This window comes from Cheilinus undulatus, linkage group 17 (assembly GCF_018320785.1).
Source record: "Cheilinus undulatus linkage group 17, ASM1832078v1, whole genome shotgun sequence".
Classification (NCBI taxonomy): domain Eukaryota; kingdom Metazoa; phylum Chordata; class Actinopteri; order Labriformes; family Labridae; genus Cheilinus; species Cheilinus undulatus.
In genome coordinates, this window is record NC_054881.1 from 38,308,535 (window position 1) to 38,325,367 (window position 16,833).

Below are 16,833 nucleotides of genomic sequence, written 5' to 3' on the forward strand. Positions count from 1 at the left end.
TTACTTTTAACATGGATTTAGACTTATTTCAAGATAAACCAACTTGTTTTAAGACACAGCTTAATCATACTTTACTAATATTGAATATTTTTAAACTAACTTTGATAATATTTTATTATATTATTGTAATTTTTCTGCTTAATCTCAGCTTGAAACCAGCTTTTTCTGCCCTTTTGAAGGGCTATGCTGACTCACTTATTTCTAGATTAAACAATCTTGTTTCAAGACATCTTATTGAGTAAAACTGTCTTGCTGCATGGACAGATAATTTCCCTAGTTTTGAGTGCCCTTCTTCCCAGATTTAGTGTTTTTATCTTATATTAAGCTGCCCTTTTTTGCATTGAAGCTTTACAGTTGTGTGTCATCTGATTAGGCATTGCAAGGGATGCTACAAAATACAGCATGTAGATATTAAAATGACTGGGACAAAGAATTGATCCTTGTGGGGAAAGACTTTTTCTCTCCTAAGCCACATCCGCCGTTATCCCAAAAATGAAAACAGCCATTTTATTGTTAAAAGCCCCGAGCAGCTTTGCACAAAAGGGGAAATAGCTGTGGATCAAATTAGAGCAGGTCTGTTTTACATTATTAGAGGGCGGTTGGAGGTAGTCGAAAGCATTTTTGCAGATCTGTGGCCCTCGTAGATAATAAAATTTGTGCATCTAAGGTGGTTTTCACACCTGATAGTCCAGGGAACTCAGTCTGTTTTGGAACGGAAATTGCAACAATTTTTCACTTTTCTTTGGTTTGGTTTGCATTTATACTCCTCTTTGTCAAACGCACCAAACTATCTGAACACCTACAACATCTGCCCACTAGGGGCACTGTCGTCACAAACAAACAGCGACTAAGAAGAAAAGCTGGCGTAGAAGAAGATGAAATGGGGAAATCTAGCTCCTTCCACCGGTCTTTTTTCCACATAAAATGAAAAATGAATAGAATGAAAAAAACACAAAATTTACGCTGTCTTGAGGTTTCTGCTCTTGCACTGGGGCATAAGGAGCAGTCAGCGAGATGGTGAGCTGTCCAACATGTCGTTCTTTACACGAGAAGAATAAATAAACACGTACTACGACGTGTTGCCATGGCTACACAGATGCCAAACAAGGTACCGACATGTATTTGAGTGTATTAAATCACATATAAATCCTTGTATCATTACGCTTTATGCCACTACCTGTCTTTGGTTCACAACTTGGTCCACTTTGCTGTAACACCTCCAACGAACCACACCAGGGTTCATTTGGAAGCGGACCAAGACCCCCTGTTTTCAGGCGGACTAGAGTCCACTTGTTTGGGCCCCACCAGAGTTGGTGTGAGCTTTCACACCACTCCAAACGAATCAGACTATCCAGGAAAATGGACCAGAGTTCGTTTAAAGCAGACCAAACAGCTCTGGTGTGAATGCACCCTAAGAGTTAAAAGGACTTTTACCCAGTGCAGGAGTAGCACTATGCAGCATTGGTAACACCAACCACTGTGGAAAGGCCTTGTGTTGACTCAATTCTGATGGAATTTTCAAACACCTGTGCTTCTATAGAGCTGAATAGACACACCTGCAGCTCCGTGTAGGTATCTGAAAATAAGTGGCGTTATGTAGAGATACACAGTCAAACGTGGAGTTTTGCTCTGACAGTCCGGAGTTGATAAGCTGAGACCCTGAGGGCTGAAACAGAGGCTGAACCCATTACTATTCTGACAAGGTCATCAGCTGTGACACACAAACACAACTATACACTAACACACACCAACACACATGCACACTTTTTGTCCTGTCATGCCGTCTCGAGCTGAATTCACCGTCACTTTATGGCGGCAGGCTGCTGGAGAGTTTTCTCCTTTTACGAGAGCTTTAAAAAACGCCTCGTTAACGGTCGGATCCTCGTTAATATACTGCCTCGTCCTCGCCTCGCCGCCTGCACACCGCACACAAACCTGATCCTACACCAGCCATCATTTAATCAACGACCGGAGGACCGCAGAGAGAAGGATAAAGAAGGAGAGGGGGGGAGGACACGGGAGGATGGAGGGAGAGAGAGAGAGAGAGAGAAGTGAGGCAGAGAAAAGGTAATGGAAAGAGAAATCAAAGAAATAGAGGGGAGACGAGATCTGCGAGATAAAGGGGATCAAGTAAGAAGGGATCAGGGGAGGAGCAATGACACAGCAGAGAAAATGACAAAAGGAGGAGCAGAAAATGTGGAAAGGAGGATGAAGAAGTGAGCAGATGGAGGAGGGATGTATGGATCTTGAATTAGGGATGGAGGAGGAGGCGTGTCCCCCGTCCTCATCAGTATTCTGTCCTGACTGGAGCGTTATTGTGATGCTGGACGACCAGTTTAACCACGACACCGGCTGCTGCAGCTCAGCCTGCAGCTCCAAACACCTCTTTCATCAGTCCCTCTCTCTCGCTCTCTCGCTCTCTCATCAGTCTCTCTGTCTGCTTCCTCCCCTGCAGCTGTACATCTCTCTTGAACAGCAGCACATTAGATGTCACTGTTGATTCTCTCAGGTGTCTCGTTGGGGCTGCAGACACAACACAATGAGTGGGACGAATCCTGCCTTCACATGAACTCATAATGAAAGTTGAGACCAAAAGTTTTAGACATTCAGGTGGTTTAAAACACCTTAGCAGTAAATTCTGGCACTCACTTTCTTATAACGGATTTTTAATTTTTAAAGCATAATGGCAGAGAAGGCTTAGTGCTAACACTAGCTTGGATCTGATGGTTGCTAATGGGTTATCAATAGGGGTGTATTCATCCAGAACCACTGTGGTTTTGACTACCAGTGGCAGTAATGCTCCTAACTGCCTTCTAACAGAAAAAGAAGCAGCCGTTAAAACAAGAAATGAGAGAGGTTGCATGCAATAGCAACTCACAAAAAGACCTGGCAGAGCTATGAGACCTGCTGGCTTCTCCTCCCTCTCATCTTCTCTGCACTGTTTTTAACCCACTTTGTTTGGAGATCATTTTTAGTTTCTCCCACTTATTTGGGATAAGTACGGTCTGATAAGCTAAAACATCAGCCTTGGTGTTGAACGGGAATTTCATGGAAATATTCCTTTCCAAAACCCAAATAAATTCCATACAATTTTAAAAAATTACCTAAAATTTGTCTGAAAATTCTTGAACATATTTTTAAAGTATCCCATGCAAAGTAGCCAAAAATGTCTATAGATAGCCCTTAAAATGTTTCAGTGAAATTTCCTCATAAAGCCTTAAAATTCCAATTAAAACTTCCCAAAAAATTCAGTGCAAATTCCTGAAAATTTACCCAAGTATGAATGCAAATCCCCCCCTCAAATTTCTTGGTAAATTCTGTACATTTTCAAAAACTTTCTCCAAAATTCCATGAAAATGAATATTCCCAATCTGGTTCCCCCAACATTTTGTAAAAAATTTAATGAAATGTACAAAAAAGGAAAAATAAAAGTGAAAATTAAATACATTTAAAGCATTGAAACTCTCCAAAACATACAAACACAACCTCTAAATTTCAACTGAAAACTTGATAACTTCCAAGCAAATTCCCTAAAATGCCCAAACAGAAAATTATCCCAGCTTTTCAAGCAAATACCCTAAACTGGAATGCACATTTTGTACAATTATCTCATCAATTCTAATACCAGAAATCATTACTATAATGACATTCCCAATGCTTATACATTTCAAAGGCTATGCATGGATTTACAGTAGTAACCCGGCCTCAGTTGTGAAAAGCTGTTAACAAGTGTCTCTGCCATCCTGCTCTTCTCTGCGAGTGCACACTGAAATAGGCCAGTGAGGGACGAGTGAGGGAGAGGGAGCACGGTGTGCAATTATGTGCAAAAAAGAAGCAAATACTTCACTTGATCATTTTCTCAGTTTGTTACTCAGTTTACCAGTGAAGTTAGTGGGGAGCAGAACAGACTGTTAATAGCAGTGTTAATTTTGGAAGCTATTTTTAATTTTAGTTTTGATTTTAGTCTTTGAATGAAGTGCATTTTAGTTTTAGTCCCGTTTTAGTCATTTCTATCCTTTCTAGTTTAGTCGAATTTTAGTCGACAAAAACTCAAAACATTTTAGTCTAGTTTTAGTCCATAAAGTCCTCGCATTTTAGTCTTTACTTTTAGTCCAAGCATTTATTTTCTTGCCTCAATCTGGAACCAAATCATAGTAGTGTGTTCTATGGACACTGCCCAACTTGGGGTCCCTGCTTTCTACAGCTAAGAGGCAGAAAAGATACTGACACATTGCATTTTGACAGATTTACCCGCAGGTTTGAATAATAATAATAATAAAAATAATAATAATATCTTGGATTTATATAGGGCCTTTCAAGAAACCCAAGGACACTATACAGGAACACATAGACAAGTGTTTCATAGTTTGATTTTGGGGTTATAATTATGTATGAGTTTGGGCCATTGGTACAAAAGGAACATTAAAGGGATACTTCAACATTTTGGCAAATTTGCCCATTGCCATAATCCCTTTAGTCTTGGTAAAAGGTTAGTTTCCTTTAGTTGTCGGTGCAAGCTGTTTCTAGATTTGGGGGGACTGATATACCAGCCGCACAGCTAATTCTTTCCCTCACCAAACTCATCAAATACACAATCCAACAACTCCAAAACGCTCTTGTGGACAAGTTGTGACCTGCACATTCACCACGCTATGAAATAATAACATATAATTATGTAACATTACAACACATGAAGCAAATACTCTGAACTATTTCTTGAGTAAACCACTGGGCGGAGGGACACAGTGCAGCAGCCATGTCTGGAGTGAAGTTCCGGCTTTGCATTTAACTTAAAAACATCTCTGTCTCCTAATGTTCCATGATTATTTCATAGCGTGGTGAATGTGCAGGTCACGACTTGTCCACAAGAGCGTTTTGGAGTTGTTGGATTGTGTATTTGATGAGTTTGATGAGGGAAAGCAAAAAATTCTGTCTGCTTCCATAGCGTTAGCTGTGGAAGCAGGTATATCGGTTCCCCCAGATCTAGAAACAGCTTGCACCAACAACTAAAGGAAACAAACCTGTTACTAAGACTATAGGAATTACGGCAATGGGCGAATTTGCCAAAATGTTGAAGTATCCCTTTAAGTCCCAGATTTATAAATCTAGTTTTCCCTTTTTTATTTCAACTGATAGTGGTGCAGCCCACAAGTTGTTCCATCTGGTGTTATTTAGAAATGTCTGTGATAGTTGGTACAGCCAGGGGTAAACTAAACATGGGACTACAAAAGGGGAAAAGGCTGCAAAATACAGAAATGAAAAGCCTTATAAATACATTAAAAATGCAAAACACAATATGTGCATTCTAGAGCAAAGCATCATATCTATGATTTATGAAGTCTGCCATGACAATGTCACAGTTGTGGGTAAATAGCTGATGCAGTGGTTACAGCGTTATCTAGATTAGTGGGTAAATACTGTCATGTGTGACTGCCTTTCGTCTCTGCTCAGACATATTCGTCATGTGACTACGTGCACTAACCAATCAGGGTTTAGGACAGAACAAATACTGTTACACCAGGGATGTCAAACTAAAACACAGCAGGGGCCAAATTCAAGTTTAAAGGCTCAGAATCTGAGATCGAAATTCAAACTTTTTAGCTCAAAATCTTCAAAAGATGGCATTTAAAGTCAAAATAATGTTTTTAAAGGCAAATATATGAGATAGAAAGTTGAAATCATGATCCTTGACAGTCAAAATATTAAATTAATTCAAAATCAGAAGTTTAAAACATCAAAGCGTGAGAAAATCATTTAAATTGTGAGTTTTAAAGGTCCAAATATTACTTAAAATTTAAAAGTGAGGATCTTAAAGGTCGAATTGTGAGATAAAAGTCAAAGTAAGGTGCTGTAAAGGTCAAAACATGAGGAAAAAAAATCATAATTACGAATTTAAAAGGTCAAAATATTACTTAACATGTTAAAATTGTGGATCTAGAGCAGGGCTGTCCAATTTGGGGCCCGTGGGCCAACTTTGGCCCATGAGTGATTATTTTTGGCCCACAGTTCGAATTTTTTTTTTTTTTTTTTAATTATCATTTTCCCACGGCCAGAAGTCTAAATAGTTCTTTCAATATTTATTTATTGTTGCACTTCCTCTCCTGACCACACATTAACATTGTGTTACATTGGGGGTAGGGTGGCGCCGTTGAGCTCCCGTCAGCTCAGATCTGGAACTCCATGACCAGAGAGCGAGTCAGTGAGAAGCTGCTGGGGTCAAGCTGAGATCATGGCAGAGATGGAGCGTGTGAGGCAGAGGCACACTGATAAGAGAAAGTTTAAAAATAGTTGGGAACATGAGTACTTTTTTACTGAAATTGATTTCAAGGCGGTATGCCCAATTAGTATTTGTGCCATATGGATGTTCAGTAATTTCATGCTGTGAACCACAATAAAGAATAGTGTTATTCATTTTCAAAATTACTTTGTATGAGTTATTATTTTGCACAATTATGCTACAGGCATATTTACTTTCAGGCACTGCAACATGAATGTTTAGTTTTGGCCCGTGACCCTCCAGCCCGATTTATTTTTGGCCCTTCACTGAAAAGAATTTGGGCACCCCTGATCTAGAGGGTCAAAAAATGATATCAAAAGTCAAAATTATCAATTGAAAAGGTCAACATATGATATAAAAAGTCAAAACCATAACTTTGTGTCATAAATGAGAGATGCAAAATTAAGAATATGAAATTAAAACATGAATGTGTTTTACCACATTCCTGATTTTTTTTTATTTGATGTTTTTAAATTTTTCTAATTTTTATGACTTAACAAGGATATTTTAGATCGTCATGGTTACATTTACATTTTTAAACTGGAGGAAATCTGCAGACCTCAAACCAGTGGGACAGTTATAATAAAAATATGATACGATCTGGTGGGCTGGTTGTAACTGTACCACAAGCTGGGTTGAGTTGGACACCCCTGCGTTACACAACTAGGAAGGAGTAAGATTCGATTCCCTTCAAAGAGAAGGATATGGATGTTGTGTATCTTTAAAAAGTTCTAAATCTTCATGCTACATAATCCAACCTGAATATATTGTGTACAACTGCACTTTTTCTCCATGATTGGTTGAACATGAGCAGCTGTCTGTGTTGATTTTGAGCTGTGTCTGTCACTAACTGTGTTTCTGCTTCCTATAGGTCTATCAGTAGATGAGTGAGCACAGGGCTGGAATCAGCAGAGCAAATTTGACATCTTATTCTCTTCATTTGCTCGTTCCAGCTCTCTCTTAGCATCTGTTAGCATCTGTTTCATGTCCTTCTGCCTTCAGATCCTCCTTCAGCTTCACATAGTATGATTCTGTGAGGTGTTTGGATGCTAAATGACAACAATGAACTGGTTTACAAGAGTTTTACTTTGTTATTCCGACAACATAGTCTACTCCATGCTCATTTTAATCATCAAATTGGACATGTTCTTGGTTTTTTTTGGTTTGGTTCATGCTAAAAATGCTCCAATCTACAATATTTCTGGAGGCACCTGAAGGCAGTGTCTACTTTCTGATTGGCTGGAGGCACAGATCCACACAGATGGGTTTCATTTGTACAAATATACAGAAGCCAACATTGTGTGAACTGATACGAAGCCCGGAAAACAATATAGTGCCAGATGGCAAGCTTGTTTCTGAAACTCTCCTGTGAATTTGATGTAAAAAACAACTTCAGATGTGATGAATTCTCAATCCATCTGCAAGTGATAAATAATTGAAATCTGGAATGTGAACCATGTTAGGATTGTCTGCACATAAAGAAATGCATTATTCATGCGATGTGTTTACATTAGTGATTATTCTCCCTCTTCGAAAGGTTTGTTTTTGTAAGGGCTGTTTTTACGCTTCATTAGAGCTAAAACGCACACATTTAGAGCCATTTTCATCGCTCCAGCCATCATTTCCAGCAATAATGATTATATTCTGTTTACCAAAACTGTTCCAGAGATTTGCATGACGTGACATCAATTGCCTGAGCACACGGGCTAACAAACCCTGGCAGGCTCTGCAGCATTCAGCTCTTGTGGTTGATATCACAGCCTCGACCAGCTGCCAGTCTGGTGGGCTGTGAACAATCTGCGTCCCGCTATAGTGAGCTGAAAGAAAGGAAGTAACAAACCTAGAGTCAATAGAGCTCAGCAGTGTGGTTCCAGAAGTTAAAACCCCATTAAAGTGGATTAGATTATTAGTCATATTGGCATAACTATCAAAGAGTGTGAAACAGTGCTGCACACTCCTATAGAGGCCAGAAGCTTCTTTTATATCAACCTTATTTTGAGACCACAGGGTTTATTTTTGATTAACTACAGAATTCAAAATCCTAGAGAGACACAGCGACACCTGTAATTGGCAGAGGCTACTGTCACCATGGAAATATCCTCCATCCCTCTGAACTCTGGCTGTCAGCTCTTAATGGTGACCATACTGTGCACCATTTGATAGACGTAACGTTAACACTTTATTATAGTGGGCTTTAATTACCCAGTAATTACATAGTCATTTTATAGTGAGAGATAAATTTATCTAGTTATTTCTCAAGAATAAGGTGCTTATTACCTTGTATTATACCATGGTCTTGGTGAATACTCGATTCTGATTGGCTCTGGAAATTCCACTGGTGTCCATTAACTTCTGATATATGGACACAGTTTGAACTTCACAAGTAGTTCCGGTCAAAAACTCATTACACTGTTCCAAATTAATGCACAGCAGCTGTTAGCTGTTACTCCGTCAGGAGTAACTATAGCAACCTGAGACAGTCATATTTTCTGACCAGGGAGTACAGCACTGCCAGCCTAAGGAGCCTGCAGACCGGCATCAACCGTCACTTAACTGACATAAATAAAATGACAGACGCCAGGTTTAAGACCAGTAATGTAAAACGGTCTTATCTTCTAATCACCTTAACTTAACTCTCACCTCAACTCTGAGACGTGAGTGTCGCAAGAACTCACTTCCCACCTGTTCTATCTGCTATAAACTATTATCTGAAGATTTAAATAACATAAACAAAAGAAAAAGAAGCCAGTATTTCTTTGTAGAGCCAAAGGAAATGCTTCTGATGAACCGACATGATAATATCTGATAAATATTGACGTGTCTGATGGAGAATCAGCACCTGCAGGGTGTGGACAGCTCCCTTTCACGTCTGTGACCTTGTGGTGCAGAAAGAGGAATTAGTCTGTTTATTCAAACAGCCGGTCTGCTAAAACTAAGCTTTCTATCAGATGACTGTTCATGTAAACGTTCAGGTTTATAGTTATGAGAACGTTATGGGATTGGAATGGTTATTCCGATTATTAGTCAAGCCCTCAGCCATTGCTAGGGGAAAGAAAATCTTGTTTTAGTAAACCTTCTATTTTGATCACAAAATAAAATGATAAATTAGTAGTTTTATTAATTATTTTCGTTGGCAAGTCACCATGGTATAAGCAGGTAATGCCCTTCGAGGTGTCCAGTTATCAGGGATTAATGGACTCCACGGAGCAGAGGGTAATTGGCCTAATGATGGACATCCAGCTGCTCTTTAGCTGCTATTAGATTAAAGCAAACTATTTCAGAAACAAAATTATTATTAACAATACAAACACCACAACAAAGATAAATAGAAAGAAGATCCATGTACATTATTAAAGTTAGAAAAGCTATCATTCTCTTTGAACTAAGAACCTTTGGCTTTTTCTCCATTTTCCAGTCCTGTTTTGGTGCCTTAACAGGTCATGAGTATTTGGGTCACTTAATAGTATGGTTCATGGATTAAAATGATTGATTTCAGGATTTTAGGAATGATAACAGAGAATTTAAATGGGGAATCGACTTCTGTCAAAGCCGGTGGTCACTGCTGAGCTTTACAGCTTGTATGCGAAACACGCTGAACCCCACTGCAGTGGGACGGAGAGCTAGAGATGAGAGACAATTGTCGGACTTTAGAATTTCCCAGAGGTCCGAGCTGTGAAGGACTTGCAGATGTTGTCTTCTGTTTCTTATGCTAAAACCCTCTGTGGATCCAAGCCTCAATCTGCTGTTTAGAATGACTTTTCCTTATCTTTTGTCTTTTTTCCTCTTTTCTCTCCTTTTACATCCTCTCCCGTTTCAAACCTCATAACCACCTCCTGCATGCCTCTTCCAAACTTGCATGTCACCTTTTTTTTTTCTCTTGCGTATATGAACATCATCATTTTAATGTGAACAAACGCCCATGCCACCACCATCACCAATGCACTGAATGATGTCATTTATTACCCACAAACAACATGGTTACCATTAACGCCCACCCTCAGACCCCATTGACCCCTCTGAGGATGACCTCTTCCACCTCTTTGATAAATACCCCACTCCCATGCCAGACACCAGCACTCCCATGATTCCACCGGTAGGGGTCCAAGCCGTGGCCCTGTCCTCAGACTCAGTCCGGGTATCCTGGGCCGACAACTCCATGACCAAGAACCAGAAGGCGTCTGAGGTCCGATACTACTCCGTCAAGTGGAAGACCAGCTACTCCACCAGTGGAAAGTACAAGGTAAACCAGTCAGTCCTTTTCAGAAACACCATGGTTACCAGGACTTAAAACTTAAACCTGATCCTGATGCCTGACTTTAGACCAGTGTTACTCAACCATGCTCAACCAAAGAGCCAAACTGCTGAAAATACCTTTGCAAGAGCCACAATCTGAGTGAAAAGTGGGTGAAAGTGGCAATACAATTAAGTCTAAGCTGGCAAAATAGGTGAACAAGCTGCAAAAAAGTGGCAAAAATGGGTGAACAGGAGTAAAACAGGCAGAAAATGTCAGAAACTGGGCGAAAAGTGACAAGAAGTGTGGAGAAAAAGTGGCAGAAATGGGTGAGACATGACAAAAACATGACTTACAGGTGGCAATAATGGTAAAAAAGCATTAGAAAAATGATTGAAAAGTGACTAAAATGGGCAAAAAGCAGCAAAAAGGTGGGGGAAAATGATTGAAAAATTACTAAAATTGGCAAAAAACAGCCTAAAGGTGAGGGGAAATGAGTGAAAAGTGACTAAAATTGAGATAAAACAGCTAAAAGGTGGAGAGAAATGAGTGAAAAATAACTAAAATTGGCAAAAAGTGTTGGAAAATGAGTGACAAGTGACAAAAATTGGCAAAAACCAGCAGAAAGGTGAGAGAATATGGGTGAAACATAACTAAAATTGGCAAAAAGCAGCTTAAAGGTGTGGAAAAATGAGTGAAAAGTGACTAAAATTGTGAGAAAGCAGCTAAAAGGTGCAGAAAACAAGTGAAAAATAACTAAAATTGGGGGGAAATGTGTAAAATGTGACCTGTAATGGCAAGAGGCATCTGAAATGGGTGAAAGGGGAAAAAAATCAATTTGCAAAAAGCAGAATTGAAGTGGCAAAAAAAGGTTAAAAAAAGGGCAAAAAATTACAAATAAGGGCAATGGAAATATACAGACAAGAAGTAAAGATGACAATTAAAGCCTGCTGTATCAGTGTGGGAAACAAATCTCAATGGATGATTCTGAGGTCAAAGTTTCCCTTTTTTTCTGGTTTTCCAGGGGAATAATATTTCAAATTTAGCCCCAAAGAGCTCTAGAGCCACGCATTGAGTATCACTGCTGTAGACTGTTTAACGATCTTGATGCTGAAGTTTCAGAGTATCATGTGTCCACAGGCTGATCTATAAGTTTCAGCAGACATGTTTATTATTTCCTCCTTCATATATTTAAAGTTCACTTTGTTAATCCTTCCTGGTAACCAGAGAAACTGCACATCCTACTGTGTGATTATCATCAGAGGAGGAATTAAAAGTCAGACTCGTCGACTGGGGTACTTCCTGAATGAAATTAAAGCAGCCCCCCTTCTGAGCACCTGTCACACAAAGGCTCATACCAGAGATCTACACTTCTCTATCTTTTTAGCTTAAATCCATCAAAAAATAAAGAAACCTGTAAACAGAAAACAACTTCAATAGTCCTGACAGAACGTTTTTGAAGTCAAACTTAACCCGGAGTCCTTCTTTATTGCCTGAAAACAAACTAAAATCCCTCAATGATGCTGTCATCTTCTCCTGTTCACCCCTTGAGATGCACTATTTTCCCCTCAAAACTCTGAACCGCTGAGACACTTTGACAATAATCTGAACTCAGCTTCAAAAACACTGGAATAGTAAATCTATACAAGGGCAGACAGTCTGCTCACCTTGATACAGCTCTGTCAGGAAGGGGCTGGGAGTTTTTCTTTCCTTTATTCTTCCCTTCAGAATCAGTAAAATGAGTTTTTTTTTTTTTTTTTTAAAGCTACAAGGACAAACGGAGGTCTGGTCTGTAAAGGAAAACAGAAAACAAAGTTTATGGAGCTGCAGGGGTTCACTAATTATCACTCATGGATAGAAATCATCTTTGAAGAACAATAACAAAGATGAAGTAGCTCCTAGACAGACAGAATGGAAGTTTGAATGCATAAATATTCAAACTAAGGTATTCATCTCATTATATACACATATATACAGTATAGAAATGTATCCTTAAAGAAGAATCATCCTATGATTTAAATATAGTCACAGCAGAGCTCCTACTCTTTCCTGCACTTAGTTTGATATGTTTTTCCTTGTCTTCAGTCTGCAGACACCACGGCGCTCAGCCACACCGTCACCGGCCTCAAACCAAACACCATGTATGAGTTCGCCGTCATGGTAACCAAAGGTCGCAAGTCCAGCACATGGAGTATGACGGCACACGCCACGACATATGAAGCAGGTAAGACTTGTGTCAGTAACTGTCTTTTGCATATAATATTCTATACCACAACTCCAGTTTCAGAAAAGCTGGGTCTCTGTGTAAACTGTAAATACAAACAATGATAAATCTCATAAACCCATATTTTATTCACAGTAGAACCTAAACAACATATCAGATGTTGAAACTGAGACATGTTACCATTGCATGAGAAATTTTAGCTTGTTTTGAGTTTCATGGCAGTAACATATCTCAAAAAACTTGGGACAGGGAAACAAAAGGCTGGAAATGTAAGTGCAACTAATGAAAAACAGCTGGAGGATTTCACATCCAATCAGGTTAACTGGCAACAGGTCAGTAACATGACTGGGTATAAAAGGAGCATTTTAGAGAGGCAGAGTCTCTCAGGAATAGAGATGGGCAGAGGTTCACCGACCAGGAACACAGTTGTGTCTAAAAACTCTGGGACGACTTTAGAAAAATGTTCCTCTCTCTAAAATTGGGAAGACTTTGAATATCCCACAATCTACAGTCCATAATATCATCACATGATTCAGAGATTCTGGAGGAATCTTTGGAAGCAAGGGACAAAACTGGATGCTGGCTATCTTTGAGCTGTCAGGTGGCATTGCAATAAAAACAGGCATGATTCTGTACTGGAAATCACTGCATGGGCTTCCAGAAATCATTTCCTGTCAACACATTGGCCATACCATGCACAATTGACAGTTAAAGCTGGATCATGCAAAGAACAAGCCATATGTGAACAGGATCCAGAAAGGTTACAGTCATCTCTGGACAAAAGCTCATTCAAAATGGACGGGGTAAAATGGAAAACTGTTCTGTGGTCAGATGAATCAAAATTTGACATTATTAAAGAGGAGAGGTACCATCCAGCTTGTTATCCTGGCTCAGTTCTAAAGCCTGCATCTCTGATAGTACGGGGTTGCATTAGTGCCTATGGCGTGGGCAGCCTCTGAAAAGGAACTATCAATGCTGAAAAGTAGAGAGAGGGTTTAGAGCAACATACGCTCCCATCCAGATGATGTCTCTCTCAGGGAAGGCCTTGACTATTTCAGCAAGACAATGCTAAACCACATACCACATGGCTTCACAAAAGAAGAGTCCAGGTCCTGAACCGGCCTGCCTGCAGTCCAGACCTTTCAACAATAGAAAACATTTGGAGCGTCAGAAAAGGAAAAAGCCAGCAGAGAAGACAGAGGACTGTTAGCAGCTAGAATCCTACATCAGACAAGAATGGGACAACATTCCTCTCCCAAACTCCATCAACTGATCTCCTTACTTGGGTGTTACACAATAGTTAACATGGCCTCATCCCAACTTTTTTGAGATTTGTTGCTGCCATCAAATTCAAAATGAGTTAATATTCATCATTATATTGTAAAATTTCTCAGTTTCAATATCAGATATGTTTTTTATGTTCTATTTTGAATGAAACATGGATTCATGAGATCTGACAATCATTGATTTCTGTTTTTATTCACATTTTACACAGTGCCCCAACTTTTTTGGAATTAGGGTTTGTAATATGAGGATGATAATACACAGACTTCTCCATGACCATATATCATAGTTTCTCACTTAGGTAGCTTGTTGTAAGTCTACCTTGAATGGCTTTGTCGTTATGGCTGATCATCAAATCTAAAAAGCAGCATAGACTGAATGATGTTGTGGCTGATTAGGGACAGTAGGAAGGGGGAGTGGGCGTATCTTGTCCCTGCTTCCACCCAGTCCTGTCCATGATGATTAAAGGCATTTTTTGAACTTCCAGGGTAGATTCACCTCAGCTGAATCTCGGGGGTTTAGTTACTCTTTAATGTTCATAATGATTTGACTTTTTACAGTCCCGTTGACTTTTTTACCGAGAGTTGTTTAACTTTTATGTGAAAAATCAAACGCAGAGCAAAGGAAACACAGTGTTTCCTCTGGGGGATTTGTTGAAAGTGATTTTGACAAGCTAAAAGTAAGGAGGGTGTTTGGGAACGTAGTGTTCACCGAAGCAAAACAGATGCCAAATATTTTCATTTTCTTTCTGCTCCCTGAGCAGTGATTACTTTTAATAAGGGGTGTAACAGTCACCAAAGTCATGATTTGGTTCACTGAGGTTTAATGGAGAAACTAAACTCTCCCCTGCTACATCACAACACCCGTCTACAACAATGAAGCCCAACCGCACACTCAAATCAAAATGTCAAGGTATCCCTTTCAGGATGTTTACAATCATGTTTGTCGGATTTGTCAACCAATTAAGCGTGAACGGCATTACCCCCACAAACTCCCCCAGGCCCACTGGAATACATTGACATTCAGGGGGAGCAGACGGCCTGAGCCCACTCAGTCCCTGCAGTGATCAACAAGCTCTGGACACACAAACACTGACCAACAAAGCACGAAACAATGCTTTCACTGGAGCTGGTAATAAATCTGCCTGACTGCTAGAAATAATAACCAACTGATTTTAAAAGACCCCAGCTGAGGGTCAGAGTCTTATGTTTGTTTCCAATCCAACCACACACTCGGAGGAAACACACTTAAAAAAAACACATCTCAACATCAACAGGATGGACTGACCTTTTTTGTTCAGTATTTTCATCTCATCAGAGGATGAATACTTCTGATTCTGATGACCCTCCAAACTGCAACAACACCAGCACCAACCAAAAAATTCAGAAAACAGAGCGCTTCAGCATATCTAAATTCACTGTGCAGGAATGAGCACAAACAAGAACACAAAGGCATGGAGTGAAAAGAAAACTTCATGTTTTTCTCTTTTCTGAATAACTTCAACGCCTTTTTTCTCAAGGCATGTGCATTTTCAACCGTAGGACCAGCTCTTGCAGCACATCCTAACAGCATGCAAGCGTCAGATATCGCTTTGCATCATGCAGCATCGGATGCTCGCTGTCAACACTGCATCTTTTGAATTTTTAACCCCCTGCCCTGCACATGTTTAGTTTTCCCTCATGTGGAGAGACACAAACTTGAAGCTTTAAAGGCATGGGGCTGCAGAGTTTGCTTTTTTGTTAACACAATTTGTTGTGTAACATTTTAAAAACAGAAATCAATGTATCTATCCATGAATATTATTCAGTTGTCTGCAAAGTTTGTCTCTCAATGCACTAGTCTCCTAAAACTGGACTTATGAAGCTCAGCTTTAGTTCAGTGTAGTCATATGCCCAGCTGTGATCAGCTGACAGCCAGCAGTCTAACTTCCTCCTCCCAGCTCCCTCAGCCAATCACAGCTCTCCCTCTTAACACAGTGATGTATTTGAATATGACATCCTCCTCAGTAATTGCTGCATGCATTAATCATCATGCAACAAGCTGCTGCTGCTGCTGGCAAAGCTTAACCTCCTCCACCCCAGCCACCTCCTTTATAGCATAAAGCATGTTGCACCCTAATATTTAGATCCCTGCTACTACAGATTAATTGCTTCTGAACTAATTTTATTATATTCAACACTTATTGTCATAAATATATCAATATATATAGTGGCTTTTAGCCATGCACTCAACACAGTGGTGTATTTGAATATATGACATACCTCTCACTTATCCCTGCTTGCATTAATGCTGATGCAACATGCTGCTGCTGCTGGCAAAGCTTAACCTCCTCCACCCCAGCCTCCTCTTTTATAACATGAAGCTAGTTACACCCTCATATTCTGAATCATGCTACTATGGGTTAATTGATTTTGAACTAACTTTTTTTGTATTCAGTACTTACTTTCATAAGTGTCTATAACCATATGGGGGTTCTGGACATTTGCTCCTCTGGAAAGCCAAAGCATTTTGCTTGACTTAACCAGGGAGCATCTTTAGAGCAGAGCCTTCTCCTCCAAGTAAAACTCTATATTCATTTTGCAATAAAATGGTTCAGTGTTTGAGGAAAGTGTTCCTGACTGAACCACCATCTAAAGGGCTTAGTCCCTGGTGCTTTTGAGACCAAAGCTGTTGGTGTTTTGTAATCTTTAGCAAAAAGTTAGTATTTTTCAGTGATGGGAAAACAATATGGTGGTGATAAGACAACAGTAGAAGAGAAAGAGCACTCTGCATATTTCAGTTTTCAATCTACAGCATTTTTAATACAGTAGCAAGGAT

At 39.7% G+C, this 16,833-nt stretch overlaps 1 protein-coding gene across 1 annotated transcript in view; it reads left to right on the forward strand.

Moving 5' to 3' along the window:
* The window catches only part of dcc (DCC netrin 1 receptor), a 326,580-nt gene that overhangs the window by 218,221 nt on the left and 91,526 nt on the right, over window positions 1-16,833 (forward strand). The window contains exons 17-18 of the mRNA XM_041810331.1: window positions 10,345-10,517; window positions 12,594-12,732. Coding sequence (XP_041666265.1) covers window positions 10,345-10,517; window positions 12,594-12,732 — 312 coding nt within the window. The remainder of the gene's footprint in view (window positions 1-10,344; window positions 10,518-12,593; window positions 12,733-16,833) is intronic.